The 22616-nt window shown below is 42.0% G+C and overlaps 1 protein-coding gene across 1 annotated transcript; it reads right to left on the reverse strand.

Annotated features, from left to right (window-relative positions):
• Positions 1-36: 36 nt before the first annotated feature.
• Positions 37-22039, reverse strand: cds2 (CDP-diacylglycerol synthase (phosphatidate cytidylyltransferase) 2). The gene is made up of 13 exons (XM_012879635.3): positions 21795-22039; positions 16441-16583; positions 16202-16298; positions 14196-14293; positions 13651-13790; positions 11735-11793; positions 10073-10155; positions 9806-9893; positions 9617-9685; positions 9372-9524; positions 3678-3797; positions 3415-3518; positions 37-761 (listed from the first exon to the last, which is right to left on the reverse strand). The coding sequence occupies exons 1-13, from the start codon at positions 21864-21866 to the stop codon at positions 629-631; spliced, it is 1359 nt and encodes a 452-aa protein (XP_012735089.2). The 5' UTR covers positions 21867-22039; the 3' UTR covers positions 37-628.
• Between the last annotated feature and the right edge of the window lie 577 nt (positions 22040-22616).

A 22616-nucleotide genomic window follows, 5' to 3' on the forward strand; every position in this document is an offset into this window, starting at 1 on the left:
TGGTAGTAATATGGTCGACCATGGAGAGGATTTGAAATGACTGATGGAAACAAATCATAACAAAAACAGATACAAAAATGCACATTACAGCCTGAATAAAATAGACAACTTTAAGATACAATAGAACATTTGGAATATAAAAACCATCTCTGTATAAATAGTCATCACAATCAACAGAAAATCTAAGCAGACATTTGCGGGAGAGGGTGACGCGGTGCTGCAGTAACATTACGTTGTGTTAACGGGTTTAGAGCGCTGCTTTAGATTTAAAAACAACAGACGGTAAAATATTAAACACACGTGAACCAGTAATATCGATGATATTGTGTAAACAGGCAGAAATGGACATCTGACCAAAATTTAAGTGTTGATAAAAGAAAAAAAAAATCAACTCTGACTGAACGCTAACCCACCAACTCAAGCTGAAAACACAGGTGTCAGAAACGTGATTCACAGAACAGACACAAAAAAAAAAAAAACGCTCCAACCCAAATGGAACGGAATGACCCAAAGATGAATGTTTGTCTAGGTTTTTCGTTGATGTGTCCTCGCTCACAGATACACACACTGACCCCTCCCTCTCTTCACCACCTTTAATGGGGAGCAGGGAGAGCGGGGGGGCCGGGCTCTAAGCGGCAGCCTCCACGGCTGGCAGCAGGCCTTTCTCCGTCAGGTGGGCCTTCAGCGAGTTGAAGATGTAGAGCTGCTGGTCGGGTCTGAGGGCCAGGAGCTGTTGGATCACCTTGCTGGGGTTGGGGCCCCTGAGAAGAAAGGAGACATGAATCAGAGGGAAATCTTGTAGAAGGAGGTGGAGGTGCCTTCCTTTGGTGGAGCAAGTTAACACATCAAACATGGAGCAAAGACGAATCCACCTCTGGTCAGGGTTCTGTCGGGTAAATATGTCAGAGAAAATCTGACATTTCTGCTTTTAGCTAGGCCCAGATCAGTTATCACCTATTAAAAAAGTTAAATCCAATCATTTTTACAATCATGAGTCCTTCATGAAGACGTGCTAACAGGTCAAGCTAGCAAAAACGCTCTTTGAAAAGAGTTAGCTATTTTAAGTATCAGTGAGATTTTTTAAAATTTGGTCAGAAAAAGCACAAATGGGGCTAAAAACCTTTAGAAAGCTCAATATTTAGTGGATCCACATAAGAAGCCCTTTAAATACTACAAGCTAGACGTTAGCAAATAGCAGAAGGTTGAATAACTTCAGGGGCGGAACAACAGGGTGGAAAGGGGGTGGCTACTGACCCCCTGGTGTAGAACTGGCTTAGTATATTTCCCTAGTTAGTTCTGCTTACAGTAAATATAAGTTTATGAAGAGTTTATATATGAAAAAAAATTTTTAGGGGCCGCTGTTTCAGGGGCTGAAGTGTCACTGACAGTTCTATAGGATCAACATTACACCAATGAGGCCGCACCACTAAACCACGTCACATCCTTATGGTCAGACTGGGAGAATAACAAACGGGCTACAATGAGAAGAAGACGTTTAAATATAACTGCTAGTGGGACTTTTGGGGATGTGATAAATAATTTCTGATTATATTGTTAAAGGCTTTTTAAGGTAATAAGGATGCAATTTTTTTAAATCTTGTTGCTTGCAAATTGTAGATCACAATGAAAATGAATAAATGAATGAAAAATAAGAGACATTTCCAGTTTCTTTGGCAAAAAGGTGAGAGATGATGTGGAAGAAGAAAGGGCGATATTTGAGGAAGGAGGAATGATAAAGAGACAAGGAGGGTGAAAGTTGAGGGAGAAATTGATGAAGATGAGGAAAATGATACTAGCATAAGGCGTGAAGATGAGAAAGAAGACATGGCAAAGGATGCTGATGCAGGGTTTCCGCAGGTGTCACATAGTCCAATTTAACACTATTTAAAACCATTTTGAATGAAACTTCAGACTTATATCCTGACAAACAAAAATGTCCAAAATAACTAAATCGCTGTCAAGCAAGAAAGCAAGAAAGAAAGATAAACTAGTTATGTACTTGAGTAACGTTTTGAAGTGCTTTTACTGCAATGTCCTTTTTGCTTTTACTTTAATAATAGTAAGTATTGGTAATCTTATTTGAAGAGTAATTTCATCGAATGAAAGGAAATAGCCTTGTTTTTAACTCAAAATGCACAGGAGACACTTAAAACTTCTTGTATGTCCATGGAGAATCCATGTGTGGAAAACCTAAGTACACCCTTGATGCAGCCATTGGATTTAAGAGGGAAAGCAATACCCAGCTTATGCAAGTCGACTGCTTATCATTCATTCAACATTTTAGGAAGCTGCCAAATCTTCCCCAGGAAATACACCTCAAGGCTGGAGTGTGCAATGCTCAGAGAAATGACCAAACCCTCAGCATCTCTGTCTCTGTTAGCACAGTTTAATTTCAGGGAACCAACACAAATGGCTTGTGTGGAAGAGCTGAATGTCAAAAGTATTTTGCCTCCAAAAAGAAAAGGGCAGCATGACTGAGGTTTGCAAAGCTATTTCTGAATGAATCGAGGGACTTCTGGACCCGTCTCTACATTTAGCAAAAACCTAACATGACAGCAGAAAGACCTCATACCAAGTGTCAAGCGTGGCGGTGGAGGTGTGAGAATGTTGGGCTTGCTTTGAAGCCACTAGGCCTAAACACCTTGCAATATTAAAATCAACCCTGACCTCCTCCGTACAGCGAAGGAGAAGCTTGATGTAGAAGGAAGATGCTTAACAGGACAATGAGCCCAAACTAAAACGGCAAATCTGAATCAGAATGGCTGAAAATCAAGAGAAAAAAAAGTTTTCCAAAGCCCGGACCAAAGAGAACGGCATAAAAACAAATGTTTGTAAAGATCAATGAACGCACACAATGTTTTAAAGAACAGTAAGCCAAGGTTCCTGCTTACTGAAGTAAAAAAAATGAAATTCATACAGAAAATGACAGCATCATTGCTCCTGATCACGGGGTGTAGGTGGGAAACTGTGGGGTGTGATTAGTCTTTCCACACACAGTTTCAGTTTCATATTTAATATGCTGCATCTGTACATGAAAAGATAGTTTTACATTTATTGCACAACCTGGGGAATACCAAATCATCCCTAGAGCCAAAGGAGGGTGTATTTTCATTTTAATGGGACAGATTAACCTGACCAAGCTTTAAGGTGCTGCTTTCCAGTTAGTAAACTCTGCGTCCACAGAGAGGGAAAACCAACGTGAGTTCAGACTGGAAGAAAAAGCACTTCTCTAATTAAGGATGTTCATAAAAAAAAAATCAAGTTAAAAAACATGGTAAAAAGCCAACGTTAAACAACAACAACAAAGCTTGTGACTGAATGAGACAGATTAAGGCTTTCACTGGGTTTTCAGAGCTTCAACCTTTACAGGGTATGGGGAGGTCATAATGGATCTATACAGGCAGGAGAGTTTACCTGATGAAGCTGGCAATGTAGACGTTAACGAATGTGGCCATTAGGTACTGGCAGTCAAATCTGTCCATAATGCCTCCGTGACCTGGGATAGTGTTGGCAAAGTCCTGAGAGGAGAAAAAGCTTTCAATGTGTATCGAAATTCAAACACAAATCTATGCAGGTCTATGGTTGTATAAAAAAAAAAAAAAAAAAAGCAATGTTGAAGGCGGGGCGGTCTGTGGGGACGTTAGCAGCTTCCTGGGGGCTGGTTGCGTCACTCCTACCTTGATCTTAAATGCTCTCTTGAAGCCGCTGGCAAAAAAGCCACCAAAGGGTCCCACAATGGAGGCGAAGGAGGAGAGAGCGATGCTGTGGATCTGGAATGGATACAGACGCACCGTGGTCTGTGGAGACAAGAAGACAGTGTTGGAGCCAAGCAGCCACCGCCAAACCAGGACCCACAGTTCAAACCCAAATCCATCCTATTTAAAGAGGACATTTAAAAAAAAAACTGTTTAACTAAAGTGCTGTACAGTACTAAAACAGATCAATAATAATGAAATATATAAAAAAAAAAAAATTAAAAAAGCTGAAAACAGCAGGAGAGGAAGGCGGTCTAATATTTAATGGCATCTTGTTCCACCGTTTTGGAGCCACTAATGAAAAGGCCAGGCCTCCTCTGAACTTCCGCCTAGTTTTTGGTACAACCAACAGAAGCCAGTCAGCTGATCTAACGGCACGTTGAGAAACATAAGGCTAGACAGAAAGCTTAGAGCCGCGACGCCATTAACACACTAAAAAGCAAAGAGAAGGATTTTTACAAACACTTCTTTGGCAAACCGGCATCCGGTGGGAAAAAGGGGGAACGGGTGAGACATGTTCGCGTGCACCGGTTAAAAGACGAGCAGCGGCCTCCTGAACGAGCTGAAGCCATGAAAGGGAGGCCTGTCTGAGCCCAGTATAAAGTGAATTGCAATAATTGAGTTGAGTTGTGAGAAAAGCCTGGATTGTTACATCCAGATCATGGTGTTGACTTGAACATGGTGCTCTTCCGGTGCTGTGTGGGTGTTTCAAACCAGACAGGAAAATCTCCCAACATCCAATTTCTGTTCAAAAAGCTGCTTAATTGTATACAAATGTTTTCCATTATTTTTAAAAGAAACACAGATTTTAAGATTGGTCTAAAATGTGAGTATACCAAGGGGTTGAGGCCCTTTTGTTGTTGTTTTTTTAAGTTAGGAGGGTTTGTAACATCCTCCTAAAAACCAGTCAAGAGGAAATACTGCTGTTTATGACAGCAAAAACTGAGGGCCTTTTTAAAGGGAACATCCATTTTAAAAGACTTGCAAGGATGAATCACAGGGAGAACCCAAACTTTTTATTTAGTCAACTACTTTAACAGGGTTAAACTGAGGGGAATCTGAGCAGTAGACAAAGATGGTTTGTCTACTGATGGGTTCTGTACAGAAGACTCAAAGACCTGGTGGACTGAACCCTGTCAACAAAGAAGTGACGGAAGTTGCTCCAAATATCAGTAGTCTATCAGGTTTGTGGGTTGAGGAGTAAATGGAATTAGATCTGATGGTAGAACATGTGGATTACGACGATTTGTGGGTGTGATTTGGAAGAAATTCATTTTAAAAGCGCCGTTAGCCTGCAGTTAGACATCTTGGCAGACTCCAGCTCTTCTCCCCAGGAGCGAGCTCCACTGGATGATAAAAAAAGTTATTTAAAAAGAAACGACTTTCGAACAAGGAACTATACCTTAACACTTCTAAACAAGCCAGAGAAATGGTAACAGGGCTTTGGTAACATTCCTGTGACCTTGTCATTTCTTTCTGCTCTCCTGCACCGTCACCTGGCTTCTCGCATGGTCTCATTTAACCATTTGACTCGTTTCACTGTACCTTTCGGTCGTCTGGTTTAAAACGGGACCGCTGCATCTGCGGTCTTAATACAGGTGTCCTGAATATGTGAGAGTAGCTCATATGTGGTCAGACAGTTGCTAACATCTGTTTAACACGTACTATCGAATACTCACTCAGGCCTGGATCCTATCGGTGGCTCGTGTAACGAAGTCAGACACCCATTTAATTATTTGCTGTTTGTCGTAGCCTTTAGGGTACTATCACGGCACAACATTTGGGGGGGGGGGTTGTCAAAAAATTTAACACCTTTATTTTTATTTTATTTTTTTGGGTGATCTTTCACACTGAACTTATGAAAGCGGATTATGGAGGCTGGAAAACATGACGCAGCTGTGACGGCTGCTTTTCTGCGGTCGCTGTGACAGGCAGCTGGCCGGTGTGAGCAGCAGGCGAGGCGACTGCAGCACTACAGTACGAGACAGCGCAGAGAGAGACCATACCATGATGCCGTGGTTGCACGGGCTTTCAAAGTATTCAGGTCAAATATGTTTCCTGTTGATTATTTTTCACTTCCTCCCTTTTGGTTGGCTTTCTCTCCATGCTTTACGAGACGGTTCATCTGCTTTTTCCCTGTAGCAGAACAGCACCAGGGTTCCGTTGCAAGTAAACCGAGACTCACATTTTCAGGCTGACCCCTTAACAACACCAGTAAGATGGCTCCTCTCCCCTCTCCACCCAAAAACACGCGCACAAAGGTCTTTCGTGACGAAACAGACACGAGATTCGTTGATCAAGAGAGCACGACACCGCTTGGCGTCAGTCCTCGCCTCCTGGTGAAACTTTGTTGGTTCTTTGGTTCTGGTAAGATCATGTTGGACAAAGTTCCCTAGCTGACGTCAGCATTTAAATTAAACTGAAGACGTTTGGGGTGCAAGTCTTCGTTATTAACATATTGACAGCCTACAAATTAAAAGAACTTTAAGTTTAATGGCGTTTTGGTTCAGTGCTTCTATGTGAACTAAATAGTAATAACACATTTTTTACAGGCATCTTTAAAGATGCTCAAGGAACCTTGCATCGTGAACAACGCATAAAAGTAACATCATTACTAAAATTAAAACAAAGAAAACCTTTGACCGTTGTTGAGGCAGCAGGCTACACTGTGACACTTCAATCCGATCGACCTCTGTCAAAAACGGAGTACATTAGAAGGAGGTGATTGAAAATTGTCCCGACAGACTCAGGATCAGCTGATGAGGTGGATTGATGGATCGATGTCTGCTTTGCTTGGACGCCCTTACCTTTCCAACAAGCTCTCTGTGACATGACATCCATCTACTACAGGTGAGGCAACCATCAAAATGTTACAGCCGTCACTTCATTTACTCTGGATTCACCCTTTAAAAAGGATCCCTCTTAACACACAGGTCTTTGCTCTGTTACGAACGGACCAATGCGTCTACTATTCGCCCAGTGAGGCAGCCACAGCCCCTACATCAGCTGACTGGTGTCTGGGCAAGCCGCCTCCGTGGGTCGAGCGAGTCGTGTAGTATGGTTAGACGATGCTTTGGGCGACCAGACAGCTGCAGCATTTAAAAGCAACACAAGACACAGAAATTATTTCCGGCGAGGAAAGTAAGAAGGTGAGGTATGCAGCTTAAATTTGAGGCATTTGTCTTAAGCAAGGGCAGGATCTTTACGCCACGTTTTTCCGCCTTTATTATTTAGAAAACAACGGTACAGGGCGATTTGCAAAAGATTTTACGCGTAGTGGTGATTTAAAGCAGACCTCCGATAAACCCGCAGTACAGGCGTAATTTCAAAACAAATCTCCCTGTTGTGGGCTGTGTCGCTCCACTAGTGATTCCTGAAGGGCAGAAGCAGCTCAGAGGCGTCTCTGATTGCAGGTTTGTGACAGAAAAGCTGAAAGAGGCAAGAGGGAGTTTATGCAAAGGGAACCTGTGGTCTGGCTGAAGCCGTTTATCGAGGCACCCTGGAGGAGTCAAGCAGCTTTATGGATGACAGGCGCAGATGTCACAGGGTTTTACAATCCTTTGGTGTCTGTCCAGGGGAGACCAGAACCTTCAGGGTGTGTTTGGGTGGCCGGCACGTTTCAGCATTTAGCTACTGAGCCCGGTACACCCCACATGACCGGGAAACAGACAACATGAGCACCCAGCCTTATGCAAACCTGAAAAGCGATAATCTCAAATGTGCAACTGCCTGTGATGCTATCCCTCCACTCATGACCTCACCACTCCTGCTCCGTGCCACATTTCTAGACGGCACAAAGACCCGACGCTGGTTTTTACCCAATCAGATTGGTCTGTTGCTTCTTAGTGCTCAAAGTTTCTCTCCCACTTATTTTTTTTCCACAACTCCAACATAAAGGAGGTACACAAAATTAAAAAAAGGTAAAAAAATTATTTTCTTCAACAACATTCGGGGTCAGATGGTGAAAACATTCATTCCAATCATAGAGAGAGTCTGTTGAAAATATGCTTAAAGATTCTGCTACCAAGTTTTGTGGGAACACTAAACGATGATGTGCGCATTTAAAAACAAAAAAACAAGCAGCTTTTTGCCGCTTTGGTGTCGGGAGAAGTGCCAGAATACAGTGTTGCAGTTGTTCTGTGCTACGAGCTAATGGCCATGGTTTCCAGTAAATTGCTTAAATTCCCCTTTTCACCCTCATTACTCAGCGATCAAACAATAATCATTCTCAGCCCATTCCGATTGCATTTTAGTCATAACGGGGCTGAGGCGGTTCAGTAGCATGCTGGGAATGTCCTCCTCTTAGAGCCCACATGCTGATTGTTTACGTAAACATTGGTCGGCGAAACCAAAAAAATGCAGTTAAAATTATCAGAATCCCAACATAAAGCCCACATGAGAAAATGATTTCTCTGTTAAACACCCACAAAATGGCCCTCTCATCTCCCAAAATAACCAAAACAACCAGAAATGAAAGCAGCCAATCAATCGACTTCTAAGACCCCCCTTGTGGCTCGCTGCACCCCTCCAAGTGTCCTGACAACAACTTTAACGTTGTCTTTAATGCTACCCGACTAGGGCTGAATGATTTTGCAAAATAATCTAATTGCGATTTTCTTTCTTAATGTTGCGATTTAATGCGATTGTTTTCCAGTTTAATTTATCACGTCTTTTCAAACATATACAAACAACAAATCAATTTGTTTCCTCGCAGTGCGGACTAGTTGCTAAAAGACCCACAGCATCTAAACTCGGTGCAGAAATGATTGCGTTCTGCCTACAATATATTTCAACCAAAATTGCAATTTTGACTTTTCTCTGCATTAACCACAAGTAACAAAAATGTTCTCTAAAAAAAAGATGTTTGTAAACAAGGACTATTTAAAACAAGAACTTTTAATGTTTCTATTAATCAGAATATTATTCAAGAGAACAGCTTTTAATTGATTTGGACATCAATCCTTGTTGGACATAAAGTGTAACCAGTCAATATTATAAACTGATTGACCAGAACTTAATGCTATGTATGATTATATAAACTCTAAAACAAGTAATAAAATTTGATTATCTCACTGCTGCAACTGTCTTCCCTTCCATGTGGAGCAAACACACTTTAAACATTTTACCGACACCTAATGGACGTGTCTAATTCCCTGATTGTTACATAGCCAAAAATTGCAGACCTCTGCGATTTGGCGGTTTTTTAAAATCGCGATTATATTGAAAATGCGATTAATTGTTCAGCCCTATACCCGACTATGCATGAATTTGGGCGGTACTCTCATTGACTGCAGCTGAAACGCTCCTCCTTGGTTTCGTTACAGTGAGAAGCCATAATGCTTTCATGTTTCCCTCAGGGCCGTGTTCGCCTTGCCAAGCTGCCTAAAATATATAAAACATTGAAAAGAGATACTGTGTATGGTAGTGAGATGAGACATCTACGGATTGGTGCTACAGCAATAAAGATCCACTCAACAACTCTGCTCTAATGATTCCTGCTAATGATGGGTTAATAAGGGGAATTAGTAAAAGAGAGGGAGGATATTTTTGTCATTTGGTCATTTTTATCATGCCTTGTTTTATAGAGGATGGATTGGGAAAGAAAACAGGGCTTACCCATCCAGTGACGGACTCCAGGACTCCGGGCAGGGTGTAGTCCTGCAGCTGAAACAGATCTGACGGCTCACAGTCCACCTGGAAGCTGTTGGAGTCGTTGTTAAACTCCACCGGGCAAACAAAGTAGCGGACTCCAGCCATGACGTAGGACAGCTGAAAGGAGGAGAAGGACCCGATGCTCTTCAGTTACAGCTCATGAAATTCAGAAATCACTTTTTTTCATATATGGACGTGAAATATCTCACCATGATGCCAAACACAATGGTGGAAAACAAACCACCAATAAATCCCTCCCATGTCTTCTTAGGCGACAGCTGCAACAGACAAAAATCAAAGCTTGTTATACTGTCACATGCAGCTCGGTATACTTTATGTAACCAAAACACCCCCAGAAACGTGCAAAAGATCGACATGAAAATTAGTTTTTGTGCAACCTTAATGAGGGGTGTTCGGCCGAAGAAGAAACCAAACATGTAGGCCATGATGTCGTTGCAGATCACACAGGAAATGGGAACAATGAACCTATTCAAAGGAGGGGGAAAAAAGAAGAAATGTATCATGTGAATCAGTCTACAGAGATACAACCTTACAGTGGGGAAAAATACTGGATGAGCTCATCTGCTAATTGGAGTTTAATTGATTTAAGACCGTAATCAGAGACAGGATGCAGCTTCAACCACACTGCATCAGTACAGACTTACCAGATCATACCCTCAAACAAGTTGTGAATGATGAGGTGGGACTGGGTCACCACGATTAGCAGAGTCACATGGGTCCAACCAAACTGTGGAGAGAACACAGGCGGTTCTGAGAACCCAAATCTGCACAGCCAAGTGTGGCGGCCCAGAAAGGATTTATTATCTCCGAATGACAACTGCTCAAAATTATACTCAGAAGCTCGAATGTATACATACATCTCTACTGATGTTTGTTCAAATGTCCCTTAGCCAGAAAGTTTGCTGTGCCTCCCAGAGAAAGCTGACAGAGGTGAAAGGTTCTGGAGAAGCTGCAGTGAACGTTAAGCTGATTGATTTGGTGAGTCAGTGGAGGTCTGGGAAGGCAGATCCATAGAGGGATGGGAACCTGTGCAGGATAAACCATGGCACCCTGACTGCCATTAGGCATCAGACTGAAATCAGTTAGACCCTTCACTCCTGCAGTGGGTCCCGGCTTCCTCCTGGTGCTGGATAATGCCTGGCTCATGAGGCTAGAGTATGCAGGCAGTAGGGATGGGTACTTTTCACATTTGAACCGATACGGTACCAATACCCGGTACCGATACTTAACGGTACCTACTTCTCTTACTTATGTGTTTATGTAGTAATAAATGTTAGCATAGTAATAAAATCTCTAAAATTTTAAATTTAGCATTTATTTGGATCTACAAATGAACCTTTATGAATCCTGAATCCACAGCACATAAAATGATTTTTTACCAAAACAACAGAGGCACACGGTGAACGGGGTGAATACGGGATTGAAGCCGTCTGTGAATAAAATTGGGGAATTGTTTTAGTGCAAGAGTTTCCGAGAAGAAGAAAAAAAAAACAATATTAAAAACTTATTTTTCTGTGTAATTCAGGGCAGGATACATTTGCTATGTGGGGAACACAGAGGGAACGTCTCTGCTCTCTTTGCTCTGACTACAGGTGAGTAAGACCTGCTTTGTTTGCTGGACCAGCGGCTACTGACCTCACCACGCTCTTGTGCGTGCAATGCTGCGTTCATGCTCGGCATGGAAAATAGACCACTCTTCCACTCCTTCAGTGTCACAGTGATGCATTTACATACCGAAACATGGTACCGTTTGATTTTACGTGAATCGGTACTTGGTAGTGCTGATGGGATTCAGTCCATATCTATAAAAGGACTGAAGTCAGTACCCATCCCTAGCAGGCAGTTCCTGAAAGATGAAGGAATGGGTACCATTGTCTAGCAACCATGCTCCCCTGACCTAACTCCAACAGAACATCTCTGGGACACCATGTTTAGGTCCATCAGACGCCACCAGGTTGTCAGACATACAAACAAACACATTTGGCAGAGGGGGGGGGGGGCTATACTGACTGCTGAGTAATATTTAGAGTTGCTGCAATGACATTTGAGCAAATTGGCCCAACCTGTTGCATCAGCTTTTCAGTTTCACTTTCCCTGTGATTTCAGATCAAGCCCTGTGTGGGCTGATGGTTTTCATCGAGTGGCGTGGCGTCCTTTTGTTCCCAAAACATTACCCGTTATTTATCAGGATGGATGCCCAGCAGGTTTTGTTTTCAAAGTGTTCCTTTAATTTTTTTCGGCGACTGTATACGAGTGTCTTCTACTACATAAAGATACCAGTTTATGGTTTTGTGCTGGCCACTCACCATGTAGAACTGGAGACGGTAATGTTTCTTCACCAAGCTCAGCACGAACATGCAGAAACCTGCGGGGGCAGAGCAACATATGAGACAATAAACTAGCACAGGTCTGGAGGACGAGATTAATTCATCAACAAATGAGGCTGTGGTCAAACTGAATTCAAGCTAAATTTAGCTTGACCTATTTTAAGAGGCTGTGCTGCCGTTACATTAGGGCCTCAGCTTTGGTTTACCAGCACTGGTGTGAGGAGAGGAAGCTGGAAAGCTAATGTAGACAAAAAGTGTTTTCATCGAACAAAACAATAGATTACGGTAGTGATAATGAAGGCTACGGTTTTTTTTTCCATCAAGGAGAGATTTAACAACTTAGAGGGACAGCACTATCAAATGGTTTAAGTCAGGATCAGCTGTAAAGTTTCTCTACTTTAAGTCACAGGAGACTGTTTGTGTCTTCAGTTTCACCTTCAACCTAAAGCAGCAACACAAACAGAGTCAGAGTGCTTCCTGCCTTCCTTCCTCCCCACATCCTGTTTGGTGCCATTCAGAAGCTGCAGCACTAACTGACATGCTGCAGCTCAGGAAGTGGGACACGACCGTCCAAAAAAAATTATCAGCAAATATGAAGGAGCCTTTCCTCTCATAATAAACGTGTTGAGCCTTTTTACGTTTTGTCAGGCAATAACCACAAACCTCAAAGGACTGAACCAGTGTTTTCAGTGACACGGTAACAAATAATTGATAAGTGGAAGCAAAAGGAGCTTAACAAACAGAATCTAAACGTGTGGCTTCCATTTTGATTCAGCATACCCGAGCCAGCCCTTTGTAGAACCATCTTTCACAGCAGTTTCAGCTACAGATATTTTGGGGGTATGTCTCTACCAGCTTTGCACATGCAGAGACTGACATGTTGCCCATTCTTCTCTGTGAATTAGCTTAAGATCAGACTGGATGGAGAGCATGTGTGACCACTGGTTTTCAAGTTTTAGCTCTGGACTTTAACTAGGCCATTCTATCACATGACTATATCCTAGGGTCACTGTGCTGCTGAAAGACTAATCTCTACTTCAACCTCGAGCAGGTATTGTTTCAGGACCGTCCTGCATCTACGCTCCACTGTTCCTTCTGATCCGTTTCCCTGTCACTGATGGACCAAAGCATCTCCACAGCATGATGCTGCCACTACCATGTTTCTCCATGGGGGGCGCTGTGCTCATGGTGATGTAGAGTAAGGATCACATATTTAGTAGTAGATAGATGGTTGCATTGGATTGGATGTAGGAGAGAAAGGGAGCTGAATACAAATTCATACCACACTGCAAAAATATAACTAAAAATAAGAAAAATCTTCTTGAAATGAGAGTATTTTTCCTTGATTTGAGCATGTAAATAAGATTATTTGCCAATGGAAAAAGATTTTTGCACTTAAAATAGGGACAATTCATCTCAATCATCTTATTTCAAGTGCTGTATATCTAATTATCTTATTTTAGGGGTAAAAATGCTCATTCCATTGGCAGATAATCTTATTTACCTGTTCAAATCAAGGGCAAATACATTAATTTCAAGAGAATTCTACTTATTTTTAGTTCTCTTTTTGCAGTGCACGTGTTTCAGATTTGGACCAGGAATGATTATCCTTCCTGGTGATGTAGCTCAGCAATTCCCAAAGAAAATCACCTTGCAGAAAACAAACTCTGAAAAACTAGGGGTATTAATCCTTGATGTATCTGATAGTTACTGGCTAATCTGATCTGTGTTTTTTCTTGAAACACTTGCCACTTGATTTTACTTTCCCCATCACAGTCAAGGAAAATGTGATATCTTGGAGATAAAATAAAGAAAGTAAGAGTCCATAGTGAGAAACTAAACACCGGCATGATAAGAGGACTCCCTCTCAGCTTCCGCCCTGGGCGCGCGCGTACCTGTGAGGTAGAGCGCGAAGGAGATGAAGCGATGGTATTTGCTGAGGATGCGAAGCGGCTCCTCTCTCTGCACCAGCGTGAAGAAGTAGTCGGTCACGGTCTCGCCGTAGAAGAAGTAGTTCACACACAGCAGGAAGTACCTGCAGGGCCAGAGGTTGCAGTAAATATAGACGTCGGACCCCCCGGGCGGGGGGAAGCAGCAAATCACATCAGTTCCACATGCCTGAAGAAACCCTGCAAGGCTCACGCATGTAGTCGAATTTTATGCAGGTTTTTTTTTTTTCAGGCTTGTGGCACAATGAAAATAAGCGTTCACACTACAGCGCACCCTACTACTGCTAAAAATCTGATGATTCACAGCCTGCTGCTATTATTTACTGATTAGAATAATAATACACAAGTCCGACAAACTACAAGAGGCCAAGAAAACAAACCTCAGAACATCTGCAACAAAGCAAACATTGAACAATGTAATGAGAAACAAACCAATATGGCTTACTTCTTATTTATTAATATATTTCACTGCAATATGGTGGAGTTCTCACCAGCTCAGCGTCCTGAACCAGGGCAGGTCGTAGGAGTGGTACACGCTGTACCCAATTGTGATGATTTCTTGGAAACACTTGATCTGAACGCAGAGGACCTGCACAGAGAACGCCGTCAGCATGGAGAAGGCTCACATGAAAAGGTTTATGTTAAGAGAGCTTTCAAAGTGCAGGAGCTGATGGCGTGCTGAACTGCAGCACGCCATCACAGAGTCAGACGGGCTTTAAAAAGAATAAATTACACCGTCAGAACAGAAAAAAGACGAGTAATGGCTTCTTCAGGCTCATTTCAGAGCGCCAAACGAGAGCCGCGACTCTCCTGGGCCACTTCACAGCTTTAGTTTTCAGCTTGCCGGACTCCAGCGAGAACAGCATTTATTTCTGGTGCTGTGCCTCATGCCCTGTTACATGCTTTGGCTAAGATTTAAAGAGAAAAACACACTGATGCAGAAGCAATAAAGAAAATGCAGGGTAGCAGATTAGAGGATGAGTGAGAGAACACAGCATAAACCATCTAAATGGATTTTACTTGTTGGAGAAGGTTTAGAAGAGACCGTCCCCAGTCCCGGTTTCTTCCTATAGAATGGCTGAGTAACAGGAGTGTAGCAATCCATTCAGCATACTGAGACGACAATCTAGCTGTGCTTTAAACAACTTTTGTTTAGTGGAGAATCTTTCAGTTCAGGTCTGAGCAAAGGCTTTTCTTTTTCAACTAGAAGTGACCAACTGGAGTCTAGAGTTCTGAAAAACAGTGAAACTTGTTCAGCACGATATTAGAAAATCTAGTAATGGCGATAATATTGGTAAATAGAGCAGTGACGATATCAGGTGTGCTATGCATGCCCATCTTTTTCTCATCCTTGCCTCTGTGACCCTTTGACCTTTAGCATTTTGGGCAACATTCTTGTGTCCAGTGTTGGCATCTGGACACAAGAATGTTGCAGAAAAAAAATGGCTCCTATTTTCATTCAGAAGGACTGATTTTTAACAGGTAAGAGACCTCCAGCGGACACTGCTTCGGTGTGAGCAGCCGTCTGCCGGACCGACTCTGGGTCTGAGAGCTTCACCAAAGAGACAGAAGTATTGTGAGGTCTGTTTGGTACAGTGAGGTCAACAGAACGCACAAGACCATCACAGAATCCAAAACATCGATTGGCTGATTCTTCATTTTCAAAGCGTAACACGACACAAAACATTTGTGTCAGTGTCAGTAAAATGTTTGAAGTGGGTTTGCCTCCACATGGAAGGGAAGACAGTTGCAGCAGTGAGAAAATCTAATTTTATTACTTGTTTTAGAGTTTGTATATTCATACAAAGCATTAAGTACTGGTCAATCAGTTCAATACATGCACTTTATGTTCAGCAAGGTTTGATGTCCAATTAAATTAAAAGCTGTTCTCTTGAATAATAGTCTGATCAATAGAAACATTAATAGTTCATATTTAAAATAGTCCTTGTTTACAAACATCTTTATTTAGAGGCCATTTTTGTTGTTTGTGGTTAGTGGGGAGAAAAGTCAAAATTGCAATTTTGATTGAAATATATTGTAGGCAGAACGCAATCATTACTGCTCCGAGTTTAGATGCTGTGGGTCTTTTAGCAACTGATCTGCATGGCGAGGAAACAAATTGATTTGTTGTTTGTATACATTTTAAAACACATGATAAATTAAACTGGGAAAAAAAAAAAAAAAAAAAAAAAAAAAAAAAAAAAAATCGCATTAAATCGCAATATTAAGAAAAAAAAAAAATCGCAATTACATTATTTTCCAAAATCGTTCAGCCCTATTGGAAAATACCAACTAATGAGCTTGCTCGCTCTGCGTTGCGAGTGGGTTAGTGTATTATACAAATTCATGTTTTTGCATGTCCATGGGCAGGGCGCGGACAGAGATTTGTTTTAAAATCACACAACTCCAGCAGGTATAACAGCCAGGCCTCTCTATTACGCTGCTACACAGAAGTTTGAAGAAAATGAGTTAGTTAGCAGCAGTGGTTTTTACTCACGATCATCATGAGCACCATTGGGCCCAGGTAGATGATGATGAAGAAGAAGGAGATCATGGCTAGTGTTAGGATGCCTCGTACCCACCAGTTCTTCCATCTGTGGAAAATAAGAGAGAGAGATGTCAATCTCTCCATTTTGGTTTGAGAAGATAATAGTTAAATAAATTATTCTCCTTAAGCAGTGCAGAACTGACATTAGACTTGTAAACATAACAGAGAACATCCAAAAGAGAGTGTACCTTGAGGAGAGTCCAGACAGGGCCTTGTTGAGAACCTCGGGGGTGTCATCAGCAGAAACCGGCACCTCTGGGACTCCCGAGTCCACCTTGGACTCGTTGTCTGAGACCGCATCCTTCTCTGCCTTCAGCTCACTGTCTGAGCCCTGACACACACGGGAGAGAGAAAAACAGGTTTGGTTTTCTGACGCTCTGTTAAGACGAATGCTGAACCATTCTGGACAACCATGACGCTGAAGTATATCATGTCAGTGTAAAAGCTTGCTTTACAATATGCAGAATATACATGTTCCCAGGCCTTCGCACTAAACACCCCGATGGCATTAACTGCCTTGACATGTGAAACGGAGTCAACCCTGAGCCACCAGCTTTCGTACAAAACATCATTAGGCAATGAAGAAACACCTCTACTGACTGGCTGAGAAACTCCTAGTGCAAAGATGTCTTATTGGTTTATTTGGAACAGTCATCCCAAAGACTTGAGCTGCACTGCAAAAACAAAACTAAAAATAAGTAAAATTTTCTGAAAATTAGTGTATCTGTCCTTGATTTGAGCAGGTAAATAAGATGATCTGCCAATAGAATAAGATTTTTGCACTTAAAATAGGAACAATTCATCTCCATCATCTTATTTCAAGTGCAAGATGTCTAATTAACTTATCTTAATTTAGGGGTCAAAATACTACTTCCATTGGCAGATGATCTTATTTACCTGCTCAAATCATAAATAAAAACATAATGTTTAAGAACATTTTGCTTATTTTTAGATCTGTTTTTGCAGTGTGGTATTTAATAATAAAGCACACAATATGAAAACTGTAGAATGTTTTTGTCCGAACAAGTCCGACTAAAACAGCAGACTGGCCAGGATATTATCCTTTACCTTAACAGCAGATGGTTTACCGTTTTGAGGAGGACAGGGAAGCTGGAATGTTTAAGCACAATGTTTTCCTTTCCAGCCAACCCAAAAAGCCTTTCACCGGCTCTGAGCCAGGAAAGGGGCCGACCTCATGAAGCTAAAAATAGGCCCGTTATTGTCAGTGAGTCTGCGGCTGACGTTGGTGCTCCGACCACTGGGGGGTCTGGAGACTATGCTCACGTAAAGCACATCCATTCATTGCCTACTGTCCTAATTCCAGGTAGTGGAAAGCTTGGGGCTTATTGTTGACGTTTTAATTCGACAAAGCCTTGGTGGACTAGAAGATGAGTTTAACGTTTTAAAAAAATCAAGCTGTTTCCTAAACTATGCTAAAGTACCGACAAACATGACAACACCCTACAACAGCCCTCATGTTTCTCCAACATATTTAGGTTTATACGCATTTTACAACTGCAGAAAAAGACAAAAACAAGCAATAAATACTAAAGGAAAGACAGGAATTTGGTGGCCAGTGTGTTCACCAAAGGAGGAACTCCAGGCAGTTTTCCTGACAAGACCTCAGAGGTCAAAACGGAACATGCAGCTAAAGCTAACACCTAGCTAAAAAGAAGCTAATGTGCCATGGACAATATAGCCAATGCTGCAAGACTATAAGCTGCTTTCCAGCTATTAGCAGTTTGTAGCTGCTAAAATATTAATCTTACTCCTCATAAAGCATCTTGGAGGTCATGTTAACATCAAGGACACTCCAAAGCTGCAGTCATGTAGCAGAGCTGCATTCTCTATTGAGGGTGAGCAACCAAATAAAGCCCAGGCTGAATATATCCACACACACAGACACACACACACACACAGCCAAAGATAGTGCCACACATAAGGAGCCTCAAAACAACATTTATTTGGGAAGAGCGTGCTTTGTGTAGCGCAGATTGAAATTTGCTTTAACAAATGATGACGAGGGATCGAGCTGCTGGGTGATCTCCATCAGCTTCATCGTGTCGGAGGACGAGGTACTAAATTTAGCAGGCTATTCTGTCGGGGCAGAGCTGCGTGTGGGAAGCAAAGCAGCTGGCCAAGAATCACCGTCCATATTGCTGAATTGTCAGAGACATATGTTGACTGGATGGCGTCTTAATGAAACACGAATGCCCTTCGATGAAGAGGGAACCCCTACATCATGAGGGACTCCCTGGTACTTTCACTTACAATGTCGCAGTCATTTTTTTTTTTACTAATAATGGAATTCTATTTCAGTATAAGCAACATGTGCAGGAAGACGTATATAACACATTAAACACCATTATGCAATATCCTGCCCGAGACACACTGAAGATTTGTAGGCACACATATAGACACAGTCCCCAAACCATTTTCTATGTGCTGGTTTCTATGGAGACAATGTCTGCCATTAAGGATGCTCCAGTTAAAAATAGTTACACTCCTCCCCTATTTTTTTCTTAAAGTGACCAGTCCATGAGCAAAAGCTGCATTTTCAGGGAATGAAGGCGTTCTTCTGGTACCGAGGCCCTGTTGCACACAACAAATAAAGTCCAATCAATCTGGAAGCCGTCTAACTTGGTTATATTTGACATACTTTGAGTTGAGATTAAATACTGATTCTGAAAAGCAATTATATTTTTTTTTCCCATACAGAAAACATGGCAAAAGAAAAATGAAACAAACTTCCGGGGGGTATTTTATTTGTTTGCTTCGCATCTATAATCACAACTCTTACACCACAGAGCCCAGCATTCCTGCATCAAGTGAGCACAACACATCCTTGCTGATGGATGATACATTTCAGTCGCGTTAAATTAGTAAGTTATCAACCATAACTATATCGATTCCCCACCACTTGATGTCAATTGCAGTCTTTTCAGCTAAAAGACAACTTCCTCACTAGGGCCGGACGATAATTCAATAACAATAAATATCGATCGATAGACGTGTGGTGCGATACAAACTAAACTGCCACAGAACAGTTTTCCTTCCTTTAGCATTCTGGCCTATCATGAAGGTTAATACTTCGGTCGTTACATCCTCCCAATCACAAACACAGACCCAGGAACACGCCATGATCAAGCTCCGCCCCTTATCAGAGAGTTCAGAAAGATTTTTATTTTTTATTTTTAAACATGCAGTTCTGCTAAAAAGTTTACTGAATGAAGGATTGAGCTTGAATTCAGGGTTTGTGAGCTAATTCTTTAGCTCTAATTGCTCTCTGAGGGTCCCTGGTTTAGATCAAATAATCCCCAAGTTAGGAAGGCCTTGTAGTGGTCCCCACTAGAGCTTCGACTGAGAACCTGTGGTAAAACTTAGGAGCTGATGCTCACGATAGCTATCCATCCAATCTGACTGCGCTTGAGCTATTTTGCTAAGAATGGGCAATGAGCCTCAGTGTGCAGCGCTCGTAGATCCAAACCAAAACCCTAAAGGTCTGCAGCTGTAGTTGCGGTGACATGCGGTACTGATAAGAGTTGGCAGCTAAGGGGCTGAAACTGTTGATTTACATTTCTGGCAGCATGCATCTCTTCAGTTATATTGCCAAATAGTACAACACCCACTGGTGATCACGTTGGCCTCCAGTTGCACAACATGGACGTCAAATTAAGATGTCTTTCCCTGGGTTTTGACATCTGATGTGAGAGGAAGGCTGTTTTTTCTATGTATGGCCCTCATTAACAGTGTGAGAGGCAATACTAAAACAGCAGGGAGACAAGGGAACACTGATCTCCTGTCATACCAGCGCTAATTCAGCTTTTTAATAAACGAAGATGTCCAGTGCGTCTTTTTATGCTAACTGCAGTTGCATCAGTGGAGGCCAGAACTTTTTAACTGCCTAATGGTCTCCACAGACCCACCCTCAGCCCTTACTGAGAGCAGTACTTTGCTCAGTTCTGGAGCAGCCCTGATTGTTTGGTGGTGACTGTAATGGAAACCTTTGGGTTGGGAAATGCTGCAGACTTTCTGGAAATCCTGGTGTTACAGTAAGATTCTTCTTACTATACAAATAATAAAACACTTAGAAATGCCAACTGTGTTAAGTGCATCAGTCGAGCTAATCACTAACTCTGTGATCACACCATAAGAATACTTTATCATCTATCACAATAAAAAGCCTTTTTAAAGCTCCTGTATAGTTAGAATAAATGATCAATGAACAATTTAATGAGCTACACAGTTAATTGAATGTTTTCCTATAAAATATTAAGACATTGTTGTAGTTTTAAACGGATTTTAATTATCTTGCAATATGGAAAACCTCTAAATTTGGAGATGTCCAAACAAATTTAGCACTTAACTTAATAATGTATTATGTAGAGAAGTAAAACAGACATGCAGCAGTCGGCTCCTTGGCTTTGGGCTGTATTAGAAAAAAAGATATAGCTTTATTTCATAATAAATAGCAAAACCATTTATCCGGAAAGCAGAAAACAACTTTACTTTGTTATTTATAGTTCTTGAGGAGAAATTGGAACTGGCTAACATGAGAATCAGCAGATCTGAGACGTGCAACAATCGATGATCGGTGCATCTATAACCAAAACCAAAAGGTGTACGATTTTTTTTATTCCAAACTAATTGTAATTATTTTATAGATGATATAAAAGAAACGAATGGAAACAGGTTGTTTTCCTACTTTTCAGCCTATCATCAAACGCCATCCTACTTTTTCAGGCATTTCGTGACTGTGCAGGAAAGATTTAGGTAGGAGAAGATAGAAAAAAAAAGTAGTAGTTTAATCACCTGGTGAAAGTAGACTTTCACCAGGTGATTAAAGCGAGCAGGTCGGCCTCTTGGTTAGTGGTGAGGAACGTCTCGGCTCCTTTGAGCTCTTCTCTGGGATGCTGTGACTCTGACGGATCCATACATCCGGCGCCACGCCCCTTTAATGACTGACCAGGCGCTCAGACATGGCCATCACACCCCAGCGAGAGGACAGCCCACGCAGGAAAAGCTTTCGCGTCCCTTCGCTGTGAGTGAAGCGTGATCCACGCTGTGAAGGTTTTTTTTTTTTTCTGGATCAGTCATGCTAAAGCTTCAAGCCCGGGCAGGTCCATGTTTCTCCATAACCCAAACATTGGTTCATTTATAGCGGCTCCTCGCTGTCAGGCTGGGGATCAAACCAAAACAACTGGTTCCGTGAGAAATGGAGCCGATCTGACACACGGGGATTTCTGTGGCGTGGATCGTGCGTCAAAAACGTCCCACTTTAATGTCAGGATTTCAGGCGACGCGTGTTTTTCACGAAACGTTCAGAAAGATAAATAACGAGCATCCGCGAACGACGAGGAGCATCTATAGTAGCTTTTAACACGGTGTCTCCAGGAAGACACATATTTTCCATTGACCTCTCCGTCTCTGCTAACGAGACGAGAGCAGATGACCTGGTGAGGCTCGCTTCCAGCCACAGAACAGCATCATCCACCCCCGCTAAGCGGCTACGTGCTGTTAGCATCCGGGCTAACCCTGTTACCTTGTCCTCTGATGGCTGCTGCTCCAGCGGAGGCTCGCCGTCTTTGGCTCCGCGGTGCCGCACCTCTGTCATCTTGGCCGCTGGACGCCTGACGCTGACAGCCGAGGTCCGCAGGTTCCGGCAGCAGACTGTTGGTCCGATAAACTTCGGCTAAGGTTTCAGCTAAATGTTTGCACGGCAACACTTTTTTTTTCCTTCCCACTCGTAAAGCGAGGTCGACGTCAGGGAGAGTTTCCGGTTTTCAAAATAAATGCGAGGAAGCCGTTCATACGCTGAATGGCTGTGATTCAAAGCGCTTTACAAGAACAATAAAATAACGGAGGTGTATGGAGTGGCATTAAAAGCACGAAAAGAACAAAGGTGAAAAGGCATGCAGGTTGGCTGTTTATTTTTATTTTTATTTCCAGAGACCTGTAGAGATACTACGGCCATAATCTAACCATACAGAAAATAAAAACACACAAGTTTTTCTGTGTCCTGCTTAGACAGGAAAGTTTTTTTTATTTAGGTTGTGAGAGGGTAGAACTCCTATTAAAGTCTGTTAATAGACTTTAAGAGATTTATAAAACTGAGGTCCAAATCAGTGGCGCCTCTAGAAATATTTCGTAGGGGTGGCCAGATGGAGCCACTTAAACTCTTGGGGTGGCCTTGAAACTAAAAGTTGTAATTTCAGGATTTTTTTCTACTGTTGTAGTAAAGCTGCCTGTAGGAAACTATCTTAAAGACTTTAGTAAATGCCTACTAATATCTTTTGGTTTATTGTTTGATTTTTAATGTTACTGATGATCTAATGTACATAGACCAATAACAGTACAGTTAACA

This window comes from Fundulus heteroclitus, chromosome 12, assembly GCF_011125445.2.
Source record: "Fundulus heteroclitus isolate FHET01 chromosome 12, MU-UCD_Fhet_4.1, whole genome shotgun sequence".
NCBI classification, from domain to species: domain Eukaryota; kingdom Metazoa; phylum Chordata; class Actinopteri; order Cyprinodontiformes; family Fundulidae; genus Fundulus; species Fundulus heteroclitus.